Genomic DNA, 25,068 nt, shown 5'->3' on the forward strand with positions numbered 1-25,068 from the left:
CATGGCCGGCTATAGGGCGGCCGCCTCCAGAGTCCAGACACGGCAACTGCGAGACGTCCGGCTACGCGGCCGCCGCTCCGACGCATCACGTGGGCACGGGCAAGGACCCCATGGCCACGGGGAACTCCCATGTTTGGTTCATGCCATGGCATGGCTTACCAAATGTTGGTAACCATTGGCTAGTGAAAATGCTGGCTAGAGATTTCTTCACCCCAGACTAAAAAAGTTGGCATGATTTGTGAAGGGGATGTGCAAAGAGTTACAAATACTATTTCATAAGCAGCCAAAATCTTGGCAACCAACCAAATAAGCACCAAGATGCTATGGGCTGCCAAAAAATTGGTAGGGCAAATTTGGGCTCCAACCAAACGTACCCTCGGTCCCGCTCGTAGCCACTGAGAGAACCGCCTGCGTAGTGAAGGCCGCCACGCCCCCTCGTACGGCGGCCCGGGCGGAAAACCTAAGACGTCGATGCCTCTTCCCTCTCCTCCGTTCTTCCCCCTCCCTGCCGCTGCCGGTGCACGCGCATGCAAACCCCGTTGTGCTCTGGCAGCGGCAGGTTCCTGTCGCGCGCACTCAGGAGGTGCGGGATCGACGATGGAGATCGCCGGGCGGTAGCAGGGCTGGTAGGGGATCGCCACTTCTCTTGCTCTTGAACATTTGAAGATTGTGCGTATGATATGTGCACAATCTAGAGTACATATTGGGCATTGGGCCGATGTTGGAATGCGTTTGTTAGCTAGCACTCCCAAGCATCACTACTAGGAAAAGGGCTATAGCTGCACGGAAAAGTGCCGGCGCACCATCATTGACGCGCGCCGGTGGCAAATACCGCCGGCGGGCCAAATTAGGCCGCGCCGGTGAAGAACCTATACTGCCGGCGCACAAAAAAAATTAGTGCGCCGGGGATAAAATTCGAAGAGATCTGGCCGGAAGCATAAATTCTGGGCACCTTACCCCCGGCGCACCTCTATGGTGGTGCGCCGGTGGTAGACTTTACCACCAGCGCACCAAGTTGCCTAGATTTTTCTCTCTACACCCCCCTGAAAGTGCATGGAGCCCCCATGTGTGGTTTTGGTAATTAATGACAATCCCTATGGACTAATGTTTGTATTGAGTTATATTTGTAGGAGTTGTCCATAGGCAATTCTTGAACCATATGTTAGCTTCAAGGTTGCAATAAGAAGAAATTGATGAAGGATATCAAGTGTCAAGTATGTCTTGAAGATGAAGATGAAGTGAGCCCTCAAGTTACTTCAAGACATCAACACGATGAAGAATGAAGAAATGAAGTGCAAGTTCAAGATGAGCCAACTCGAAGAGTTCATAAGCTTGAAGCTTGCCATGGAGAAATGATGTGCAAGTTCAAGATGAGCCATCTCGAAGAGATCCTTTGCTTGAGTCTAGCCATCCATATGGTGATCATGGATATGTGAAGATGCGCCGAAGAAGAAGCTCTCCCATGGTGGATTATGGGGGAGCAATCCACATGGTGGTCATGGTTATGTGAAGATGCGCCGAAGAAGAAGCTCTCCCATGGTGGTTTATGGGGGAGCAATCTACAAGACTTCGTCAAGCAAGCACAATCAAGAAAGGCGTTCCATCTTGTTGCGGTCAAGACCGTCATCATCAAGCTCAAGTGGAATGCGTAAGGTTAAGGTTTGCTCTTGATAGGGTTTCTTTCTCACCGGTCTCATGGTGTAGTTGGAGACCGGTTTATAGTTTAGTTGCCGTACTATCAAGAGGGCTCTCGAGTGAGTAACTCGATCGTATCGTTCGGAGAGAGCTCAAACCTTTGCATCCTTGCATCATCTTTCTTGGTTGTTATTTGGACCTTATCCATGTGATGTTTTAGAGCTTATGCTTATTCTCATGACAAGCTCTAGTTCATCGAAAACGGATTTTGCATAGATCACTTGTTACGTTTTCGAGTTTGGTTCATCATCTTTTTTGGTTATTATTTGGATCTTATCCATGTGATGATTTGGATCTTGTGCTTATTCTCATGACAAGCTCTAGTTCATCAAGAATGGTTTTTGCACGGGCAACTTGTTGCATTTTCAAGATTGGAGGTTTTACCGGTATGTCTTTTTTAGATAGGTCAAACCTTTCATCATTTGTTTCTATCCTCCCTTGTTGGAATATGATGGTTTCCTGCATGATCTTGTAGAGCTTGTTCCTAGCTTTAAAACAAGCCCAAGATCATCAAAATCGGAGTCCGGATGCTAAAGTTATGCCCGTTTCAGCTTGATGTTTCTGCCAGTTTTCAGGGGGCGGATATTCCGGCCCAAGTTTGGGGCGGATAATCCGGCCCCGGAAAATCCAGTTTTTGGACAAATCCGGGCAAATATCCGGCCAAATGTCCGGCCCCCATCCCGAGAGCAGTTTTCTCATGTCCTTAGCCGTTTTTGGGGGCCGGATATTTTGCAAATATCCGGCCCGGAAAATCCGGCCTGAGCACACCCAAACGGTCATATTTCAATGGGAGGGGGGTATTTAAGCCCCCTTCTTCCTCCTTGGGCAGCTAACTCTTCCCCCAAGTGCTCTCCACCATTGTTGACCTTGAGAGCTTCTCTTTCCCTCTACTCCACCTATGCTTCTTGAATCTATTTGAGGGAAAAGGAAGAGGAGATCTAGATCTACATTCCTACCAATCAAATCCCTCTCTTTGTGAGGGGAATCCACTAGATCTAGATCTTGAAGAAATTTGGTGTTCCTCCTCTTATTTGTTCTTCCTCTCTTATTCCCCCAATAGATTTTGTAGCTTTGTTGGAATTTGAGAGAGAAGGACTTGAGCATCTTTGTGGTGTTCTTGCCATTGCATTTGGTGCATCGGTTTGAGTTCTCCACGGTGATTCGTGGAGGTGAAAGCAAGAAAGTTGTTACTCTTGGGTTCTTGGAACCCTAGACGGATTCTAGACCTTTGTGGTGATTTGTTGGGAGCCTCCAATTAAGTTGTGGATGTGTGCCCCAATCTTTGTGTAAGGCCCGGTTTCCGCCTCGAAGGAAATCCCTTAGTGGAACCGTGACCTAGGCCTTTGTGGCGAGGGTCACCGGAGATTTAGGTGAGGCGCCTTCGTGGCGTTCGGTGTGTGGTGTGAGTACCGCATCTTGGGGTGAGGCCTTTGTGGCGTTGGTGTGCATCGAGCAACCACACCTCAAGGTGAGCCTCTTGTGGCGTTCGGGAGCACTAAGCAACCGCACCTCTCCACCGGAGATTAGCACTCGCAAAAGTGTGAGAATAAATCATCGTCTCCCGCGTGCCTCGGTTATCTCTATACCCGAGCTCTTTACTTATGCACTTTACCTTGTGATAGCCATCGTGCTTGAAGTTATATATATCTTGCTATCACATACTTGCTTGTATTGCTTAGCATAAGTTGTTGGTGCACATAGGTGAACTCTTGCTTAGAATAAGTTGTTGGTGCACATAGGTGAACCATAGTATATAGGCTTTGGGCTTGACAAAGTAAACGCTAGTTTTATTCCGCATTTGTTAAGCCCATCTCGTAAAAGTTTTAAATCGCCTATTCACCCCCCTCTAGGCGACATCCGTGTCCTTTCAATTGGTATCAGAGCAAGGTCTCTCATTATTAGGCTTCACCGCCTTGAGAGTAAAGATGTCGGTTAGGGGATTAGCGCACAATAACTTGTTTATATTTGATGGCACAAATTATGATCTATGGAAAATTTATGTGCTTAATATTTTGCGGCGTATGTCCCCGGACATAGAGCGATTTCTTGACATGGGTTTTTCTTCTCCTAAGGATCCACAAAATTTATCTCTTGAGGAGGAGAAAAACTCTTGTCTCGATGCTCTTGCTTCTCATGTGTTTTCCATTGTTGTGAGCAATGTAGTTACTTCTTCAATCATGCCTTTTGGGAGCGCTCATGAACTATGGACAAAGCTTCAAGATAAATATGATGTGTCCACTATCATTGAGGATGATTGTTTTGCTTCCACTTCCGGCCGTGATGAGTTCTCATCTTCATCCACTTCACCAAAGTGTGGTAAGACACAAGGTAATGATATGGTGAGTGGTGATGAAAATTGCAATATTGATATTGAGCTTACTATTGATGATTCTTCATCTCTATCTCATTGCAATGCTTCATCTTTGGACTTAAACACATCTAGCACTAGAAATGATTTACATGCTTGTGTTGATAGTCATTGCATATCATGTGTAAGTTGCTTGAAAAAATCTAATGATGATATGCTTGCATTGTCTTGTGGCCATGATAAAAATGATTCTATTTCCTCTAGTTGTTGTGTGTCTAACAATGTAGAGGAAACCAAAGATTCTATTGGTCAAGACAAGATCTTGAAAGGAGCCTCAAGTAACTCCTCATCTTTATCTCACGGTCCTCATATATGCCTTATGGCCAAGGGTTCCACTGTACCTCCTACCATGGAACCTAAGAGGTCTCGTGGTGATAAGAATGAGGATGAATATGAAGAAGAGGATTGGGTTGTCTCTCTACGCGATAAAGGTGAGAGTGTATTCAAGGTTCTTTACAAAGATAAAATTGCTAGCTCTCACTTCTTTGAAATCTTGACTACCGCTATTGAGAGCCAAAAACTTATTTGGATACATGAGAACACCATTGATAAAAAGGGTGCTCTTGAACGAGAGTATGCCGATGATGTAGCATCTTTAAAGAATGATCTTGAAGAAGAACAAGAGACCGTAGCCTCTCTTGAGGAGCAACTTCAAACCCTTGAGGTGTCTCAAAATGAAATATTTGCTAAACTCACTAAAGAAAGAGACCATGCTAAAGCTAAATTAAAATTGCTTAAAAATGAAAAGTTCAAAGTTGGTGTTGGCCATGATAAACTTGTTAAGGATCTAGATGATCTAGACAAGGCCCACAAGGCCTTGGAGAGCGAACACTCTATCCTCACCAAGTCATATGAGCAACTACAAGCTTCATATTTAAAAGAGCATGCTATGTTACCCTCTCTTCTTGATATGTCTTGTGATGATGCTTGTGCTACTAACTCTACTTCTTGTGAAGCATATATCTTGAAGGAGAATGTTGAGCTAAGGGCTCAACTTGATTTGCTAACTTGCAATTATGGGAAATTGGAAGAAAATCATGGAAAGCTTTCTAGCTCCCATGAGGATCTTCTAGCCTCTCATGATAGGCTAAAGTTAGCTCATGAGGCTATCATATCTAAGGCAACACCTTGTGAGCCTCATGTGGATACTAGCACTACTACTCAAAATGCTATATTGCCATGTGCTAGTCCTTGTAATTCATCCACTCATAGTATTGCTAAATCTTGTGATGAATTATCTTCCTTGCCTTGTTGCTCTAACAATGAAGGTTCTACTCCCTCTGGTACTTGTGTTGTTACTAACCATGTAGAGGAAATCAAAGAGCTCAAGGCCCAAGTCACTTCTTTGAAGAACGACTTGGTAAAGAGTCATGAAAGGAAATGCAAACTTGATAAGATGTTAAGTGTGCAACAATCCCCCAATGACAAGAGTGGACTTGGATTCAAATCCAACAACAAGAACAAGTCCAACAACAACAACAAGAAGGGCCAAGTACAAGTCCAAGACCCGGCCAAGATTGTTTGCTTCAAGTGCAAAATTGAAGGGCACCATGTTAGATCTTGCCCTTTGAAGAAGAATCAAAAAGGGAAGCGGCCTCAAGCTCAAACTCATATTCAACCTCAAGTTGAAGAAATTCCACTTCCCAAGAAGAATCAAGCCAATGCTCCCATTGTGGAGAAATCTAGTGAGAAGAAGGAGAAGAAAAGAACTTGCTACATATGCCATGAGAAGGGCCACATCTCCTCTTTTTGCACTATTGGTACCTCATCCAACTCTATCTCCATTGATGATGTTTATTCTCTTTGTAAGGATGAGGGTGGCAATGTGTTTGCCAAATATGTTGGTGCTCAAAGTGGTGTCAATAAAAGAACCAGTTGGGTTGCCAAGCCTATTGTGACTAACCTCTTAGGACCCAACTTAGTTGGGGACCAACAATCCAAAACTTGATCAATAGGTGCTTTTTGGAGGGCATTGGAGACTTGGCTACATCATGAAGAATTAAGGGATCTTCATCATTTATATTATCTCAAGCCAAGTCTTGATTATCTTGCTTCTATCATATATTCAATGTTCCTCCTTGCGGTAACATGTGCTCAACTCATTTATATTGAAAGTTACTCGCCCCTTTGCATGTGTTAGTTTTGTTCCTAACATGTGTTTGTATATGTTGTGCTTCCTACTTGCTTTTCTTGAGAAATCAAGTCTATGCATGTTGGGTTGCACACCATGTATTTGTGTTTGTGTTGGAGCCTCTTTGCATCTTGTTGTATCTTATATGGCTCTTATGAGCGATTAATGGACAATCCCATTTTGGGGGAGTGATATTCCTTTGGGAATTTCATGATCCTAAACAATGTGTGTACATGAGGAATATCACTTAGAATTGATATTGCGAGATTATCTAGTCGCTATGTGGTATGTCATCTTCATGAGAAATTCAAATTCTAATGTCCATTAATATCTCTACTTGGATCTTATTTACCTCTTGTGAAAATAAATTCCTTATCACATTATGGGGGAGTAATAAGCTTTGTGCATATTACAAGCCTAGAAAATGTGAACATTTGAGGTTGTGTCACATAGAATTGATACCGTAAATTATCTCTCTCCTATGTGGCATGTTTCCTCAAACAAGCTCCAATTTGCTTAAATGGATTCATTGCTAATATCTTTGTGGATCTTATTTGTGAAATTTTTTCTTGGCATGGTTTTTCCCAACGTGTCCCTCAATACATTTTTGGAAAACCATGTGCTTCAAGTCATACTATTAATTGCTTTGCATGTTGGTATGAATACTATTAATTGCTTTGCATGTTGGTATGAATACTATTAATTGCCTTGCATGTTGGTATGACTAAATGAAGCTATCAAGAAACTATCTTTGCATGATGGTTAACTCTTATCTTTTACCATATGCTTTGTTCGTTGTAAATATGATCTTATGTATACTTACAAACTACCACCGGGAAATATTTCCTAATACCTCTTGTCCTAGGACAATTGGTAATCAATTATGAGGTAGATACTTATTGATCATATCTACATTGGCTCTTGTATTTATATTGCCTTATTTATTGCCATGAATTTGTTGTGCTTTAACTCCCATGTGTCTTCCTTGCATCTCATGGATCTAATTTGTCTATTCAAACTTTCTTAGCATTTTTAGTAGATATAGGTAGCGTGATGATCCTAGTTTTGTGCATTTTGTATCCATATTCTAAATCCTAGATAATGCACTAATCTTGGGGGAGCTCTCCTATATTTGTTATAATGCTTAAACTTCTCTTGATCATTATCAAAAATTTGGTTTTGGGAGACATGAATTTTCTTTTTGGTACTTTGTGCCATCATAAAAAGTTTCGAGGGTTTGGTTTATTTGTTGGAACCTTGCTCTCTTGGGAGTTGGTTATCTCATTCCTTTGTGTTTAGGTTTAATTAGCTTCTTATAATGAGATAAGTCTTTGGAGTCAATCTTGTGTTGATTTGATTCTTTGATATAATTTGGACAACCATTGTCTCTTGGTTTATTTGGTGTTTTGTCCAAATTGTATCTTCCTTTTGTTCTTGAAAGTATTGTGCATGCATATTTAATATATGTATATCTTATGGCATGTGTCACTTTCTTTGATCCAATATATAGGGTAAACTCCATCAAATCCTAATTTGACTAAGATGTGCATGAAATTCAATTTCATATCTATATGCACATAGAATTGTGGAGTTTGTCCTATATGTTGTAGTGTGTCTAACTACTTCGGACCTGATACGTCTCCGACGTATCGATAATTTCTTATGTTCTATGCCATATTATTGATGATACCTACATGTTTTATGCACACTTTATGTCATATTCGTGCATTTTCTGGAACTAACCTATTAACAAGATGCCGAAGTGCCAGTTCCCGTTTTCTCGCTGTTTTTGGTTTCGAAATCCTAGTAACGAAATATTCTCGGAATTGGACGAAACGAAGACCCAGGTGCCTATTTTTCCACGGAGCTTCCAGAAGACCGAAGAACACACGAAGTGGGGCCACGAGGTGGCCAGACCATAGGGCGGCGCGGCCCAGGTCTTGGCCGCGCCGACCTATGGTGTGGGCCCCTCGTCTGGCCCCCGACTCTGCCCTTCCGCCTACTTAAAGCCTCCGTCGTGAAACCCCTGATGCGAAAAACCACGATACGGAAAACCTTACTGAGACGCCGCCGCCGCCGATCCCATCTCGGGGATCTCGGAGATCTCCTCCGGCACCTCGCCGGAGAGGGGATTCATCTCCCGGAGGACTCTACACCGCCATGGTCGCCTCCGGAGTGATGAGTGAGTAGTTCACCCCTGGACTATGGGTCCATAGCGGTAGCTAGATGGTTGTCTTCTCCTCATTGTGCTTCATTGTTGGATCTTGTGAGCTGCCTAACATGATCAAGATCATCTATCCGTAATTCTATATGTTGTGTTTGTCGGGATCCGATGGATAGAGAATACCATGTCATGTTAATTATCAAGTTATTATACATGTGTTGTTTATGATCTTGCATGCTCTCCGTTACTAGTAGAGGCTCCGGCCAAGTTTTTACTTTTAACTCCAAGAGGGAGTACTTATGCTCGATAGTGGGTTCATGCCCGCATTGACACCTGGGACGAGTGACGAAAGTTCTAAGGTTGTGTTGTGCTCGTTGCCACTAGGGATAAAACATTGGCGCTATGTCCGAGGATGTAGTTGTTGATTACATTACGCACCATACTTAATGCAATTGTCCGTTGCTTTGCAACTTAATACCGGAAGGGGTTCGGACGATAACCCGAAGGTGGACTTTTTAGGCATAGATGCAGTTGGATGGCGGTCTATGTACTTTGTCGTAATGCCCAATTAAATCTCACTATACTTATCATGTCATGTATGTGCATTGTTATGCCCTCTCTATTTGTCAATTGCCCGACTGTAATTTGTTCACCCAACATGCTTTTATCTTATGGGAGAGACACCTCTAGTGAACTGTGGACCCCGGTCCATTCTTTAATACTGAAATACAAAACTGCTGCAATACTTGTTTTTACTGTTTTCTCTGCAAACAATCATCTTCCACACAATACGGTTAATCCTTTGTTACAGCAAGCCGGTGAGAGTGACAACCTCACTGTTTCGTTGGGGCAAAGTACTTTGGTTGTGTTGTGCGGGTTCCACGTTGGCGCCGGAATCTCCGGTGTTGCGCCGCACTACATCCCGCCGCCATCAACCTTCAACGTGCTTCTTGGCTCCTCCTCGGTTCGATAAACCTTGGTTTCTTTCGAGGGAAAACTTGCTACTGTGCGCATCATACCTTCCTCTTGGGGTTGCCCAACGAACGTGTGAAATACACGCCATCAAGCATATTTTCCGGCGCCGTTGCCGGGGAGATCAAGACACGCCGCAAGGGAGTCTCCACTTCTCAATCTCTTTACTTTGTTTTTGTCTTGCTTTATTTTATTTACTACTTTGTTTGCTGCATTATATCAAAACACAAAAAAATTAGTTGCTAGCTTTACTTTATTTACTGTCTTGCACTCTATATCAAAAACACAAAAAAAATTAGTTTACTTGCATTAATTTATCTAGTTTGCTTTATTTACTATTGCTAAAATGGCCAACCCTGAAAATACTAAGTTGTGTGACTTCACTAGCACAAATAATAATGATTTCTTATGCACACCTATTGCTCCACCTGCTACTACAGCAGAATTCTTTGAAATTAAACCTGCTTTACTAAATCTTGTCATGAGAGAGCAATTTTCTGGTGTTAGTTCTGATGATGCTGCTGCCCATCTCAATAATTTTGTTGAACTATGTGAAATGCAAAAATATAAAGATGTAGATGGTGACATTATAAAATTAAAATTGTTTCCTTTCTCATTAAGAGGAAGAGCTAAAGATTGGTTGCTATCTCTGCCTAAGAATAGTATTGATTCATGGACTAAATGCAAGGATGCTTTTATTGGTAGATATTATCCCCCTGCTAAAATTATATCTTTAAGGAGTAGCATAATGAATTTTAAACAATTAGATAATGAACATGTTGCTCAAGCTTGGGAAAGAATGAAATCTCTGGTTAAAAATTGCCCAACCCATGGATCGACTACTTGGATGATCATCCAAACCTTCTATGCAGGACTAAATTTTTCTTCGCGGAATTTATTGGATTCAGCTGCTGGAGGTACCTTTATGTCCATCACTCTTGGTGAAGCAACAAAGCTTCTTGATAATATGATGATTAATTACTCTGAATGGCACACGGAAAGAGCTCCACAAGGTAAGAAGGTAAATTCTGTTGAAGAATCCTCTTCCTTAAGTGATAAGATTGATGCTATTATGTCTATGCTTGTTAATGGTAGGACTAATGTTGATCCTAATAATGTTCCGTTAGCTTCATTGATTGCTCAAAATTCTAGACCACATCCTGCTAATGGTAATTCTTATGGTAGATATGTTTCACCTAATGAGGAAAAGATGTTAGAAATTGAAAGGTCCACCAAGAGCTTTATGCAATCACAGTATGAGCAAAATAAATTGTTTACTAAAACTATGAATGAGCAATCTACCTTGTTAAAGAAAATAGGAAATCAACTTGAAAATCTGAATATGGAGATTTCTGGGTTGCAAACTAAACTTGCAAATGCTGAAGACCGAATCTCATACATGTCTGCGTCACAATCTTCTTTAATTAATAAAATGGCTGCTAAACCTGATGATATTGAAAATAAAATTGTTACTACAGCAAATGCCATCCAAGTTAGAATTAATGAGAATATAAGATTAATGGCTGAGCTGCGTGCTAGGTGGGATAGAGAAGAAAATGAAAAACTAGCTAAAAAGGAAAATGTAGCTAAAGTTTGGACTATTACCACCACTAGCAATGCTAATAATTCACATGTTGCTGCACCTCCTACTATCAATGGTAAAATAATTGGTGTTGGCAATGTTTCTACTCCTAGTGCAAAGCGCGCAAAATTACTCGAAACTCGCTAAAACTGCTGAAACTGCTTGTGATAAAACTGCTGAAATTTTTTCCAACCTTGGAGATGATAATCCCATTGCTTTAGATTGTAATGATTTAGATTTTGATGATTGCCACATCGCTGAAGTTATAAAGTTCTTGCAAAAACTTGCTAAGAGTCCCAATGCTAGCGCTATAAATTTGGCTTTCACAAAACATATTACAAATGCTCTCATAAAAGCTAGAGAAGAGAAACTAAAACTTGAAACTTCTATTCCTAGAAAGCTAGAGGATGGTTGGGAGCCCATCATTAAAATGAGAATCAAAGATTTTGATTGTAATGCTTTATGTGATCTTGGTGCAAGTATTTCTGTTATGCCTAAAAAAGTCTATGATATGCTTGACTTGCCACCATTGAAGAATTGTTATTTGGATGTTAATCTCGCTGATAATGCTAAAAAGAAACCTTTGGGGAAAGTTGATAATGTTCATATTATGGTTAACAATAACCTTGTCCCCGTTGATTTTGTTGTCTTGGATATTGAATGCAATGCATCTTGCCCCATTATATTGGGAAGACCTTTTCTTCGAACCGTTGGTGCTACTATTGATATGAAGGAAGGTAATATTAAATATCAATTTCCTCTCAAGAAAGGTATGGAACACTTCCCTAGAAAGAGAATGAAGTTACCTTATGATTCTATCATTAGAACAAATTATGATGTTGATGCTTCATCCTTCGATGTCACTTGAGTTACACTTTCTGCGCCTAGCTGAAAGGCGTTAAAGAAAAGCGCTTATGGGAGACAACCCATGTTTTTACTACAGTATTTTGTTTTATATTTGTGTCTTGGAAGTTGTTTACTACTGTAGCAACCTCTCCTTATCTTAGTTTTATGTTTTGTTGTGCCAAGTAAAGTCTTTGATAGAAAAGTAAGTACTAGATTTGGATTACTGCGCAGTTCCAGATTTCTTTGCTGTCACGAATCTGGGTCTATCTCCCCGTAGGTAGCTCAGAAAATTACGCCAATTTACGAGCATGATCCTCAGATATGTACGCAACTTTCATTCAATTTGAGCATTTTCGTTTGAGCAAGTCTGGTGGCCTAATAAAATCCATCTTTACGGACTGTTCTGTTTTGACAGATTCTGTCTTTTATTTCGCATTGCCTCTTTTGCTATGTTGGATGAATTTCTTTGATCCACTAATGTCCAGTAGCTTTATGCAATGTCCAGAAGTGTTAAGAATGATTGTGTCACCTCTGAACATGTGAATTTTTATTATGCACTAACCCTCTAATGAGTTGTTTCGAGTTTGGTGTGGAGGAAGTTTTCAAGGATCAAGAGAGGAGTATGATGCAATATGATCAAGGAGAGTGAAAGCTCTAAGCTTGGGGATGCCCCGGTGGTTCACCCCTGCATATATTAAGAAGACTCAAGCGTCTAAGCTTGGGGATGCCCAAGGCATCCCCTTCTTCATCGACAACATTATCAGGTTCCTCCCCTGAAACTATATTTTTATTCGGCCACATCTTATGTACTTTGCTTGGAGCGTCCGTTTGTTTTTGTTTTTGTTTTGTTTGAATAAAATGGATCCTAGCATTCACTTTATGGGAGAGAGACACGCTCCGCTGTTGCATATGGACAAATATGTCCTTAGGCTCTACTCATAGTATTCATGGCGAAGTTTCATCTTCGTTAAATTGTTATATGGTTGGAATTGGAAAATGATACATGTAGTAAATTGCTATAATGTCTTGGATAATTTGATACTTGGCAATTGTTGTGCTCATGTTTAAGCTCTTGCATCATATACTTTGCACCCATTAATGAAGAAATACTTAGAGCTTGCTAATTTGGTTTGCATATTTAGTTTCTCTAGAGTCTAGATAACATCTAGTATTGAGTTTTGAACAACAAGGAAGACGGTATGGAGTCTTATAATGTTTACCATATGTCTTTTATGTGAGTTTTGCTGTACCGTTCATCCTTGTGTTTGTTTCAAATAGCCTTGCTAGCCTAAACCTTGTATCGAGAGGGAATACTTCTCATGCATCCAAATACTTGAGCCAACCACTATGCCATTTGTGTCCACCATACCTACCTACTACATGGTATTTATCCGCCATTCCAAAGTAAATTGCTTGAGTGCTACCTTTAAAATTCCATCATTCACCTTTGCAATATATAGCTCATGGGACAAATAGCTTAAAAACTATTGTGGTATTGAATATGTACTTATGCACTTTATCTCTTATTAAGTTGCTTGTTGAGCGATAACCATGTTTACGGGGACGCCATCAACTATTCTCTCGTTGGATATCATGTGAGTTGCTATGCATGTCCGTCTTGTCCGAAGCAAGAGAGATCTACCACCTTCATGGTTGGAGCATGCATGTTGTTAGAGAAGAACTTTGGGCCGCTAACTAAAGCCATGATTCATGGTGGAAGTTTCGGTTTGGACACATATCCTCAATCTCGTAAGAGAATAATAATTGTTGCCACATGCTTATGCATTAAAGAGGAGTCCATTATCTCGTTGTCCATGTTGTCCCGGTATGGATGTCTAAGTTGAGAATAATCAAAAGCGAGAAATCCAAAATGCGAGCTTTCTCCTTAGACCTTTGTACAGGCGGCATGGAGGTACCCCATTGTGACACTTGGTCAAAACATGTGCATTGCAAAGATCCGGTAGTCCAAGTTAATTAGGACAAGGTGCGGGCACTATTAGTATACTATGCATGAGACTTGCAACTTGTAAGATATAATGTACATAACTCATATGCTTTATTACTACCGTTGACAAAATTGTTTCATGTTTTCAAAATAAAAGCTCTAGCACAAATATAGCAATCGATGCTTTCCTCTTTGAAGGACCATTCTTTTTACTTTTATGTTGAGTCCGTTCACCTATTTCTCTCCACCTCAAGAAGCAAACACTTGTGTGAACTGTGCATTGATTCCTACATACTTGCATATTGTACTTGTTATATTACTCTATGTTGACAATTATCCATGAGATATACATGTTACAAGTTGAAAGCAACCGCTGAAACTTAATCTTCCTTTGTGTTGCTTCAATGCCTTTACTTTGATTTATTGCTTTATGAGTTAACTCTTATGCAAGACTTATTAATACTTGTCTCGAAGTACTATTCATGAAAAGTCTTTGCTTTATGATTCACTTGTTTACTCATGTCATTACCATTGTTTTGATCGCTGCATCCACTACATATGTTTACAAATAGTATGATCAAGGTTATGATGGCATATCACTTCAGAAATTATCTTTGTTATCGTTTTACCGCTCGGGACGAGCGGAACTAAGCTTGGGGATGCGATACGTCTCCGACGTATCGATAATTTCTTATGTTCTATGCCATATTATTGATGATACCTACATGTTTTATGCACACTTTATGTCATATTCGTGCATTTTACGGAACTAACCTATTAACAAGATGCCGAAGTGCCGGTTCTGTTTTTCGCTGTTTTTGGTTTCGAAATCCTAGTAACGAAATATTCTCGGAATTGGACGAAACGAAGACCCGAGTGCCTATTTTTCCACGGAGCTTACGGAAGACCGAAGAACACACGAAGTGGGGCCACGAGGTGGCCAAACCATAGGGCGGCGCGGCCCAGGTCTTGGCCGCGCCGACCTATGGTGTGGGCCCCTCGTCAGGCCCCCGACTCTGCCCTTCCGCCTACTTAAAGCCTCCGTCGCGAAACCCCTGATGCGAAAAACCACGATACGGAAAACCTTACTGAGACGCCGCCGCCGATCCCATCTCGGGGGATCCTGGAGATCTCCTCCGGCACCCTGCCGGAGAGGGGATTCATCTCCCGGAGGACTCTACACCGCCATGGTCGCCTCCGGAGTGATGAGTGAGTAGTTCACCCCTGGACTATGGGTCCATAGCGATAGCTAGATGGTTGTCTTCTCCTCATTGTGCTTCATTGTTGGATCTTGTGAGCTGCCTAACATGATCAAGATCATCTATCCGTAATTCTATATGTTGTGTTTGTCGGGATCCGATGGATAGAGAATACCATGTCATGTTAATTATCAAGTTATTATACATGTGTTGTTTATGATCTTGCATGCTCTCCGTTACTAGTAGAGGCTCTGGCCAAGTTTTTACTTTTAACTCCAAGAGGGAGTACTTATGCTCGATAGTGGGTTCATGCCCGCATTGACACACGGGACGAGTGACGAAAGTTCTAAGGTTGTGTTGTGCTTGTTGCCACTAGGGATAAAACATTGGCGCTATGTCCGAGGATGTAGTTGTTGATTACATTACGCACCATACTTAATGCAATTGTCTGTTGCTTTGCAACTTAATACTTGGAAGGGGTTCGGACGATAACCTGAAGGTGGACTTTTTAGGCATAGATGCGGTTGGATGGCGGTCTATGTACTTTGTCGTAATGCCCAATTAAATCTCACTATACTTATCATGTCATGTATGTGCATTGTTATGCCCTCTCTATTTGTCAATTGCCCGATTGTAATTTGTTCACCCAACATGCTTTTATCTTATGGGAGAGACACCTCTAGTGAACTGTGGACCCCGGTCCATTCTTTAATACTTGAAATACAAAACTGCTGCAATACTTGTTTTTACTTGTTTTCTCTGCAAACAATCATCTTCCATACAATACGGTTAATCCTTTGTTACGACAAGCCGGTGAGATTGACAACCTCACTTGTTTCGTTGGGGCAAAGTACTTTGGTTGTGTTGTGCGGGTTCCACGTTGGCGCCGGAATCTCCGGTGTTGCGCCGCACTACATCCCGCCGCCATCAACCTTCAACGTGCTTCTTGGCTCCTCCTGGTTCGATAAACCTTGGTTTCTTTCTGAGGGAAAACTTGCTGCTGTGCGCATCATACCTTCCTCTTGGGGTTGCCCAACGAACGTGTGAAATACACGCCATCAGGACCCAATTAGTTTGGGGACCATTTTGTACTTACCTTTGTGTTAGGTACAATGGATATGCATTTAATGCTTGTCTCACTCTTGGAAAGAAGTGGTGACTCAATGGTAACTTGAGGCAAGCTAGGATGATCAAACGAACACATATCTACTACATCCACACCAATGCTATCTTGGTAACAAGTATCTTCTCATGCATACTTTTCTTGTATCCAACCTTATGGTTGCATCTTGGCATGAATCTCTTGATTTGCAAATGTTGTGCTTCTTGCAAAAGTCTTTATGAAACCTCTTTATTGTGAATGTGAGTAATTTGAGATGAGTGCATTTGTTGGGAAGTATTTTAAATCATGCTCATGATTCATCCATCCCAACTATGCCTATCTAGCAATTTTGTTGCATATCAATTCCTCAAGGCTCTCACATGTGCAATATAGATGAAAGTGCAAATTTAGTTACTTCTTTTGGTATCCCTGTTTGTGATACTTGTTGCCTTTCTCAAATGCATCCCAACTATCTTCTATCCCTTGTTGATATTTGTGATGTATTTTAGTTGTTTGTGGTTGAAGTTCATGAATGTACAATAAGATAAAATTGAGCCTTTGGTCATGCTATTAAGCAAAAATTCTTATTGGTATATTGCATGACTTCGTCTTGGATATCATACTATTTTTCTTGCGTATCTATTTTATGTGTGCATGTTTCTTTGTGGATAAATATCTTTGTGATATTTCCCACTTAGAGAAACTTATACACATAAGAGATGATACATCTCCTTTTGATATCTTATTTATTTATTGCGTGTTGATTGGTCATGCTAATCAATATAATTCATTGAAGACTATGATGATGCTTTTTGCTCATCCTTGTAATAGTCTTATAATATGCTTTATCATGTCTTTCACATATCCTCTTGGTTGAGCCTTTTTATTATGGTGTCTCTTACTTGTTGCTCAACTATTTGTTTGTTGCAAGTGTTTAGCTTACTTTTCTATCTATGATCTATTACAAATGTTTGTGTTTTAAATGAGGGAGTGAGGATTCCATGTTATGCATATTGTATTCAAATGCAACATTTTATTTTATACATGTACATTGGGGAGCTTCCTCATTTGATTTAGAACACTATCTTGTGGTGATCATTAGAGTTTGATTCACTTGGTATCTTTTGTTTTTGAATGATATTATGGGAGTGATGATTCCATGTTTGTGCACTTTATACTCCAATGCAAATTGTCTAGTTTTGTGCACAAACCTTGGGGACCTTCCTCATATTATTTAGAGCAATCTTCTTGATCTTATCATAATATCTATCTTTCTTTTGGTATCCTCTTTGTGGTTCATTTGGTTGCTTGCTTCATTTGTTGAAGCTTCTAGACTTTGTTATCTTTTTGCAATCTTTGATCCTATCTATAGTGTGATTCCTTCCGAATATTCGTCATTGGATATGTGCATTTGATTCCACTCAAATTATGAGAAATGCACACGCTATGGAGGAACTCTCACTATATTGGCCTTCTAAATTTTTCACCCATTTCGGCAATTGGTGCCAATGGGGGAGAAGTTTGGAGGGTTTAAGGGAATTTGGTTATGTCTTTGCTTTGTGCTTAAGCATGTGCCTTTATTGCATTGCATCTTGTTGCTTTGCATAGTTGAATATTTAGAGGAAACTCCACTAGGCTTTGAATGCCAATATATGCAATGAAAGTCAAGATCATTCACACATGCATATATTATGGGGGAGTTTGCTCTATATATTCAACTTATTTGTTACTTAAATTCCTTATATAAACCCTCTCAAAGAGATTGTCATCAATTACCAAAATGGGGGAGATTGAAAGTGCATGGAGCCCCCATGTGTGGTTTTGGTAATTAATGACAATCCCTATGGACTAATGTTTGCATTGAGTTATATTTGTAGGAGTTGTCCATAGGCAATTCTTGAACCATATGTTGGCTTCAAGGTTGCAATAAGAAGAAATTGATGAAGGATATCAAGTGTCAAGTATGTCTTGAAGATGAAGATGAAGTGAGCCCTCAAGTTACTTCAAGACATCAACACGATGAAGAATGAAGAAATGAAGTGCAAGTTCAAGATGAGCCAACTCGAAGAGTTCATAAGCTTGAAGCTTGCCATGGAGAAATGATGTGCAAGTTCAAGATGAGCCATCTCGAAGAGATCCTTTGCTTGAGTCTAGCCATCCATATGGTGATCATGGATATGTGAAGATGCGCCGAAGAAGAAGCTCTCCCATGGTGGATTATGGGGGAGCAATCCACATGGTGGTCATGGTTATGTGAAGATGCGTCGAAGAAGAAGCTCTCCCATGGTGGTTTATGGGGGAGCAATCTACAAGACTTCGTCAAGCAAGCACAATCAAGAAAGGCGTTCCATCTTGTTGCGGTCAAGACCGTCATCATCAAGCTCAAGTGGAATGCGTAAGGTTAAGGTTTGCTCTTGATAGGGTTTCTTTCTCACCGGTCTCATGGTGTAGTTGGAGACCGGTTTATAGTTTAGTTGCCGTACTATCAACAGGGCTCTCGAGTGAGTAACTCGATCGTATCGTTCGGAGAGAGCTCAAACATTTGCATCCTTGCATCATCTTTCTTGGTTGTTATTTGGACCTTATCCATGTGATATTTTAGAGCTTGTGCTTATTCTCATGACAAGCTCTAGTTCATCGAAAACGGATTTTGCATAGATCACTTGTTACGTTTTCGAGTTTGGTTCATCATCTTTCTTGGTTATTATTTGAATCTTATCCATGTGATGATTTGGAGCTTGTGCTTATTCTCATGACAAGCTCTAGTTCATCAAGAATGGTTTTTGCACGGGCAACTTGTTGCATTTTCAAGATTGGAGGTTTTACCGATATGTCTTTTTTAGATAGGTCAAACCTTTCATCATTTGTTTCTATCCTCCCTTGTTGGACTATGATGGTTTCCTGCATGATCTTGTAGAGCTTGTTCCTAGCTTTAAAACAAGCCCAAGATCATCAAAATCGGAGTCCGAATGCTAAAGTTATGCCCGTTTCAGTTTGATGTTTACGCCGGTTTTCAGGGGGCGGATATTCCGGCCCAAGTTTGGGGCGGATAATCCGGCCCCCCGGAAAAATCCAGTTTTTGGACAAATCCGGGCAAATATCCGGCCAAATGTCCGGCCCCCATCCTGAGAGCAGTTTTCTCATGTCCTTAGCCGTTTTTTGGGGGCCGGATATTTTGCAAATATCCGGCCCGGAAAATCCGGCCTGAGCACACCCAAACGGTCATATTTCAATGGGAGGGGGGTATTTAAGCCCCCTTCTTCCTCCTTGGGCAGCTAACTCTTCCCCCAAGTGCTCTCCACCATTGTTGACCTTGAGAGCTTCTCTTTCCCTCTACTCCACCTATGCTTCTTGAATCTATTTGAGGGAAAAGGAAGAGGAGATCTAGATCTACATTCCTACCAATCAAATCCCTCTCTTTGTGAGGGGAATCCACTAGATCTAGATCTTGAAGAAATTTGGTGTTCCTCCTCTTATTTGTTCTTCCTCTCTTATTCCCCCAATAGCTTTTGTAGCTTTGTTGGAATTTGAGAGAGAAGGACTTGAGCATCTTTGTGGTGTTCTTGCCATTGCATTTGGTGCATCGGTTTGAGTTCTCCACGGTGATTCGTGGAGGTGAAAGCAAGAAAGTTGTTACTCTTGGGTTCTTGGAACCCTAGACGGATTCTAGACCTTTGTGGTGATTTGTTGGGAGCCTCCAATTAAGTTGTGGATGTGTGCCCCAATCTTTGTGTAAGGCCCGGTTTACGCCTCGAAGGAAATCCCTTAGTGGAACCGTGACCTAGGCCTTTGTGGCGAGGGTCACCGGAGATTTAGGTGAGGCGCCTTCGTGGCGTTCGGTGTGTGGTGTGAGTACCGCATCTTGGGGTGAGGCCTTTGTGGCGTTGGTGTGCATCGAGCAACCACACCTCAAGGTGAGCCTCTTGTGGCGTTCGGGAGCACTAAGCAACCGCACCTCTCCACCGGAGATTAGCACTCGCAAAAGTGTGAGAATAAATCATCGTCTCCCGCGTGCCTCGGTTATCTCTATACCCGAGCTCTTTACTTATGCACTTTACCTTGTGATAGCCATCGTGCTTGAAGTTATATATATCTTGCTATCACATACTTGCTTGTATTGCTTAGCATAAGTTGTTGGTGCACATAGGTGAACTCTTGCTTAGAATAAGTTGTTGGTGCACATAGGTGAACCATAGTATATAGGCTTTGGGCTTGACAAAGTAAACGCTAGTTTTATTCCGCATTTGTTAAGCCCATCTCGTAAAAGTTTTAAATCGCCTATTCACCCCCCCTCTAGGCGACATCCGTGTCCTTTCACCCCCCCCCCAAGAATCGCCTTTTCAGTTTTCGAAAAAATAATAGAAAATCCAAAAAATAAAATCCTTTGAAATGCCCATGTAATATGTGATCTAGTTTTAGTGAAAAATTGAAAATTTGAATTTCGATGTATTATGCAAAATGGCGTCATCTTTCGGTAAAACGAGATTTCTGGTTGCATACGACCTCCGATGAAAAACTTTTTTATATCAAAATCGATCTACTCGAAATTTCCTATTCGAATTCAACCGCCTACGGCCGTTTGGAGAAAAAATGGATTCGTCAAATTCAAAACAGAAACAGGACTTTTTTCAGATTTAAGATTTGGGTGAAAAAAAGAAAAAAATTACCCCCGGCGTACCACCCTACTTGGTGCGCCGGCAGTAACCTATGGTATATATATACTCCACACCTGCCTGTGCTCGTCACTTTCACATTTTCTTTCTCTTTTCCTCCTCGTCCTCCTCCTCGTCCTCCTCCCCATCTACTACATCGAGCTACTGCGGCGAGCTACTCCGGCAACCTTTACTGCACCGACGGCCACGATGGCCACCGACGGCCACAACGTCCTCCTGCCTCCTCCACCACCTCCGGGCTCCTCCAACATGTCCAGCCTCCTCCACCACGTCCGGCATCCTCCACCACCTCCGGCCACCTCCATCAACTCCGGGCTCCCCCACCTACTCCAGGCTCCTCCACCTCCGGCCTACTCCTCCCCCTCCTACACCGACGCGACGACCTCGGGAGCTTCCGCCATCCTCCTGCACCTCCTGTACCTCCTACACCGGCGCAGAGACGACAACCACTGATTAGCTAGATCTAGATCTAGATCTGGATTTGATTTTTTTTGTTTTCTTGTATAACCTACCGCCGGCGAACAAGACAGGTGCGCCGGGGATAACGCGAGTTACCACCGGCGCACCAACTGGTGCGCCGGCAATAAGCGATTATCAAAAAAAAAAAAACCGTGTCTAGGAGGAACTAGACACTTTTTGATATAGTAGAAGCGGGACTTGGCGTGACAATCCCAAAATTCGTCCCTGACAGGAATCGAACTCCGGTCGTTAGGGTGCGCCACTGCGACCCTAACCACTGGGCTAAGCCCACGTCGTCGGCAATAAGCGATTATCACCGGCCTGTTCCCACCGGCGGGCTCTAGTGCGCCGGCAATAGGCCTTTTTGGTGCGCCGGCAATAAGCATTTTCCTTGTAGTCATGGTGGAAGTCTATGGAGTGTTTCTTTGCTAGAAGCCTAGAACAACACTATTCCATAGTGTATCTCAAACATGAGGTAATTTAGACCCTCCTGTTACCATTTTCTCTCCTAATCCTCCTAACCAAATTGGCATTCCCATTTCATATGGTAAGCTAACGAACAGCGAATACAACTGACGAACATATGAGCAGTAGCTTTGAGGAGCACCTCCTTACCTCGCATGGACAAAATCTTTTACTTCCAGCCTTGTAATCTTTCACAGACTCTCTATCGACAAGATATTGGAAGCAGTCACTCCGTTCAGCTCCAACCAATAAGGGGATGTCCAAATATTTGTGCTTGGCTTGTAATATTCAGTTTGGTACAAACTTCTACTTGTCTTTCAACTATTGTATTTGGACTAAAAAATATACTGGATTTTGCATCACTTACGAGTTGTCGGGAAGAAGCACAATAAAAACCCAGAATATTCAAACAAGCTGCATTATTTTCATCCGCTTGTGTAAGAATTATCGAGTCATCTGCAGATAGCAAATGTTATTCCGCACAAAGTAAAAACAAATACATATATAAAAAAAATGTCCGTGTTCTTGAGCATGCATTAAGAGCCTCGAGAGCCCTTCCGCACAAAGTATGGTTTGGTGTAAATCTGTCAGTTTCACATAAATTGAATAGTGTGCATACACATATCATCATCAATCTAATAAATCCTGGGGCAGAGCCTAATTTCTTCATATTTCTTCTGAGAATTTCCATTTTACCCGATCGTGACGAAATATTTTCTTTATGCAAAGAGAAAACAACTTCAACGTTTTACATCTCAACGTTTGGACGCCTCCGCTACGGCCTACGGGCTGCCACCCGTGAGTGCCCGCAGAAGGCCACAGGCCCACGAATTAAAAAAATCTTTGTCCACCGCCCGAATTGGGCTCCTCTTCTCCCGCAAGAAAGGGAGGTGCTGTACACCGACCCGATCGGTGGATACCGGGTTGCCGCACAGCCTTTGGTAGGTATTGGGCCGGCCCAACGATTTTTTTGCCTATTTCGAATTTTTGTTTTTTCCTGTTTCTTTTCTGTTTTTTTTGTGTTTTTAAGTTTTGACTATTTTTAAATTCTGAACTTTTTTCAAACCTGATTTTTTCAAAATTTGAACATTTTTCAGATTTGAATTTTTTTCAAAATGGAACAAATTTTAAATTTGATTAAATTTTGAACATTTTTTCAAAAAATCGATTTTTTTGAAAATTTGAACATTTTTCGAAAATGAACATATTTTAAATGTGAACATTTTTCGATTATGAACGTTTTTTGGATATGAACAATTTTTAGCTTTGAACAATTTTCGTTTTGAACACTTTTCAAAATTTGAATTTTTTCGAATTTGAACTATTTTCAAATTTGAACTTTTTCGGTTTTGAACAAAAATAAAAATAAACAGACAAGAAAATAAAAGGAAACAAAAAAGAAAAAAGAAAAAAAGAAAAAAGAAAAAAACAGAAACAGAAACAAAACAGAAAACGAAAAAAATAAAGAAAAATAGTGAAACTGGGCCAGGCCCAATACCCGACCAGGGTGTGCGGTGCCTGGTAGGCACCGACCTGGTCGGTGTATAGGATTTCCGGCAAGAAACACCGAGCGCCGCCGTCCCCTGAACGGCTCTCGCGTCCCAGGCAGCCTGCCGCCGTACGAAGCTGTCCTCTCTGCGGCAACGATGGCTGCTGCCACGGCCCCAGCCTCCTCGTCTCCCTCCTCTGGCTGGGACTTCACCTGGTAACCCCCCTCTCACTCCCATCTCCCACCGGCTGATGTCTTGCGTGTGTAGCCAGATTTTTGTGTGTGTGTCAGAACAGCTTATAAGTCGTGGTCAGTTCTTCTGTTTCGTAACCTACTTGTTCGGAAAATTCGATCCGCTGATTGCTGGCTGCTGTGCGATTGCCACCTCTTAGAGTCGTGGATGTTTCTTCCACTTGCTTTGTGTTCGACGGATTGCCTGAAAGAAGCTAGCGCTCGTTTCAGGCGGAACTTGCGAGATCCACCCTGATCACGTGCTACACGTGTTATGTTGGATAAAGTGCTTTTAATTCACTGTACGTTTTGAAGGGTAATACCAACGGGGGTATCTCATCTGATTACATATGATATACAACTACCGATCTTAGTCATAGTTTTTGTTTTTTTCTTGAGCATGGAGATGGTAAGTAAATCAGGTGCAATAATGATCGATAATAGTGTCGTCACAGAAAACTACGGCATATGTGCCATTCTTAGCAGCGTGTGATGATGTGTTGATCTTTTTGTGATGCTATTTACATACAGTATTGTGTAATAGATAGATCCAGCAATAGTTGATGCAAATGCTGCACTTCTTTGCACTTATGGTATTAATGGTTTCTGGAGAATTCTACAGTGCAGTGCAGTAACACAACCTTTTTTTTTTTTGGCAGCAACTTTGAAGTTGATTATGGATCTGAAGACCATGCTTTCATTGTTTACAAGACGTTAGCTGTTGACACAGAGGTAAAGAGGCTGATTTTCTAGGTTTAAGCATGTATCCTACTTCCATGAGCTTCCTCTATGCCCTCTTTGTTTGTGCCATGTTTGTCAAAAATTCTATTTGGTGTGCTCTGTGTGGCAGTTGCAGCCAGATAAGGTCAGGAGGGAGATGACTGTTTCTGGTGGCAAGCTTGTTGTGTGAGTAAATCCACATCATTTTTGTTTTCTGAGGATCTTATTTTCGTTTCTGCGTTTCGTGTAATGATTTAATCCTTCACATTTGTGAACTCAGGCGTTTTGAAGCTATAGAGGCCCGATTTCTGCGAGCATCATTCAGCGCGTTTGTCGATCTTATGGTGCTTTTGACGAAGCTTGTCGAAGAATACGGTGTAACCAACGAAGAACATTCAGCGTTGTGATCTAGTTTAGTCAATCTGTGGTCATTTAGAACTCCTGTATCTTCCTGGGTTCTTCATCTGTGAAGGTACTAATGGATGCATTATTGATTCTGAATGAATTACTTTTGTAGTATGTATTAACTTTTATTCATGAATCAGTGTAATGAGTAAAACGTCATCACACTATCTCTTAAAATTGGGAGGAACATGGAAACACCAGACATATAGCTTTGTTAGAAGTTATAGTGTGTTGGCTCTTGAACGTAATTGTAGACTGGATTTGCCAAAACAATTAACTCAAAGAAAACCATTAAAACTAGATGCTCCAATGTCGAAGGTGCGATCCCAAGCTCTGTTAGTTTTTGCCTGCGGAGCTGTGCTAATTTTGTGTTTAGCGTCAACTCATTTCTTTCCTTTCTTCATTACGTGGTGATTTGCCATTTTTTTTGTAAAGGAAATCTCATGGGCCTCCCAATCTGCCTTACTTTCTTGCCAAGGGAGTAACTATGGCCTGTTGGCTCTGAATCTGATAACCAAGACCCCTGAAGTTGAAATATTACCACCAAGAACTTCAGTGCATTGCTTCAACTGTTCGTTGTGATCGACTAAATGCTCATGTGCAAGGTTTGCCTCATGTAATA

General features: G+C 41.5%; 1 protein-coding gene across 1 annotated transcript; it reads left to right on the forward strand.

Annotated features, from left to right (window-relative positions):
- Positions 1-23,171: 23,171 nt before the first annotated feature.
- LOC124671348 lies at positions 23,172-24,448 on the forward strand. The gene is made up of 4 exons (XM_047207730.1): positions 23,172-23,306; positions 23,981-24,053; positions 24,172-24,227; positions 24,322-24,448. The coding sequence occupies exons 1-4, from the start codon at positions 23,248-23,250 to the stop codon at positions 24,446-24,448; spliced, it is 315 nt and encodes a 104-aa protein (XP_047063686.1). The 5' UTR covers positions 23,172-23,247.
- The last annotated feature ends 620 nt before the right edge of the window (positions 24,449-25,068 follow it).

This window comes from Lolium rigidum, chromosome 7, assembly GCF_022539505.1.
Source record: "Lolium rigidum isolate FL_2022 chromosome 7, APGP_CSIRO_Lrig_0.1, whole genome shotgun sequence".
NCBI lineage: Eukaryota > Viridiplantae > Streptophyta > Magnoliopsida > Poales > Poaceae > Lolium > Lolium rigidum.

What these genes read in the sequence shown, in the direction of transcription:
- LOC124671348 (XM_047207730.1), top strand. Translation starts at nt 23,248, where the DNA reads ATGGCTGCTGCCACGGCCCCAGCCTCCTCGTCTCCCTCCTCTGGCTGG. An exon ending in TCTGGCTGGGACTTCACCTG is followed by an intron (nt 23,307 to 23,980) that starts GTAACCCCCCTC and finishes TTTTTTTGGCAG; the next exon opens with CAACTTTGAAGTTGATTATG. An exon ending in CGTTAGCTGTTGACACAGAG is followed by an intron (nt 24,054 to 24,171) that starts GTAAAGAGGCTG and finishes TCTGTGTGGCAG; the next exon opens with TTGCAGCCAGATAAGGTCAG.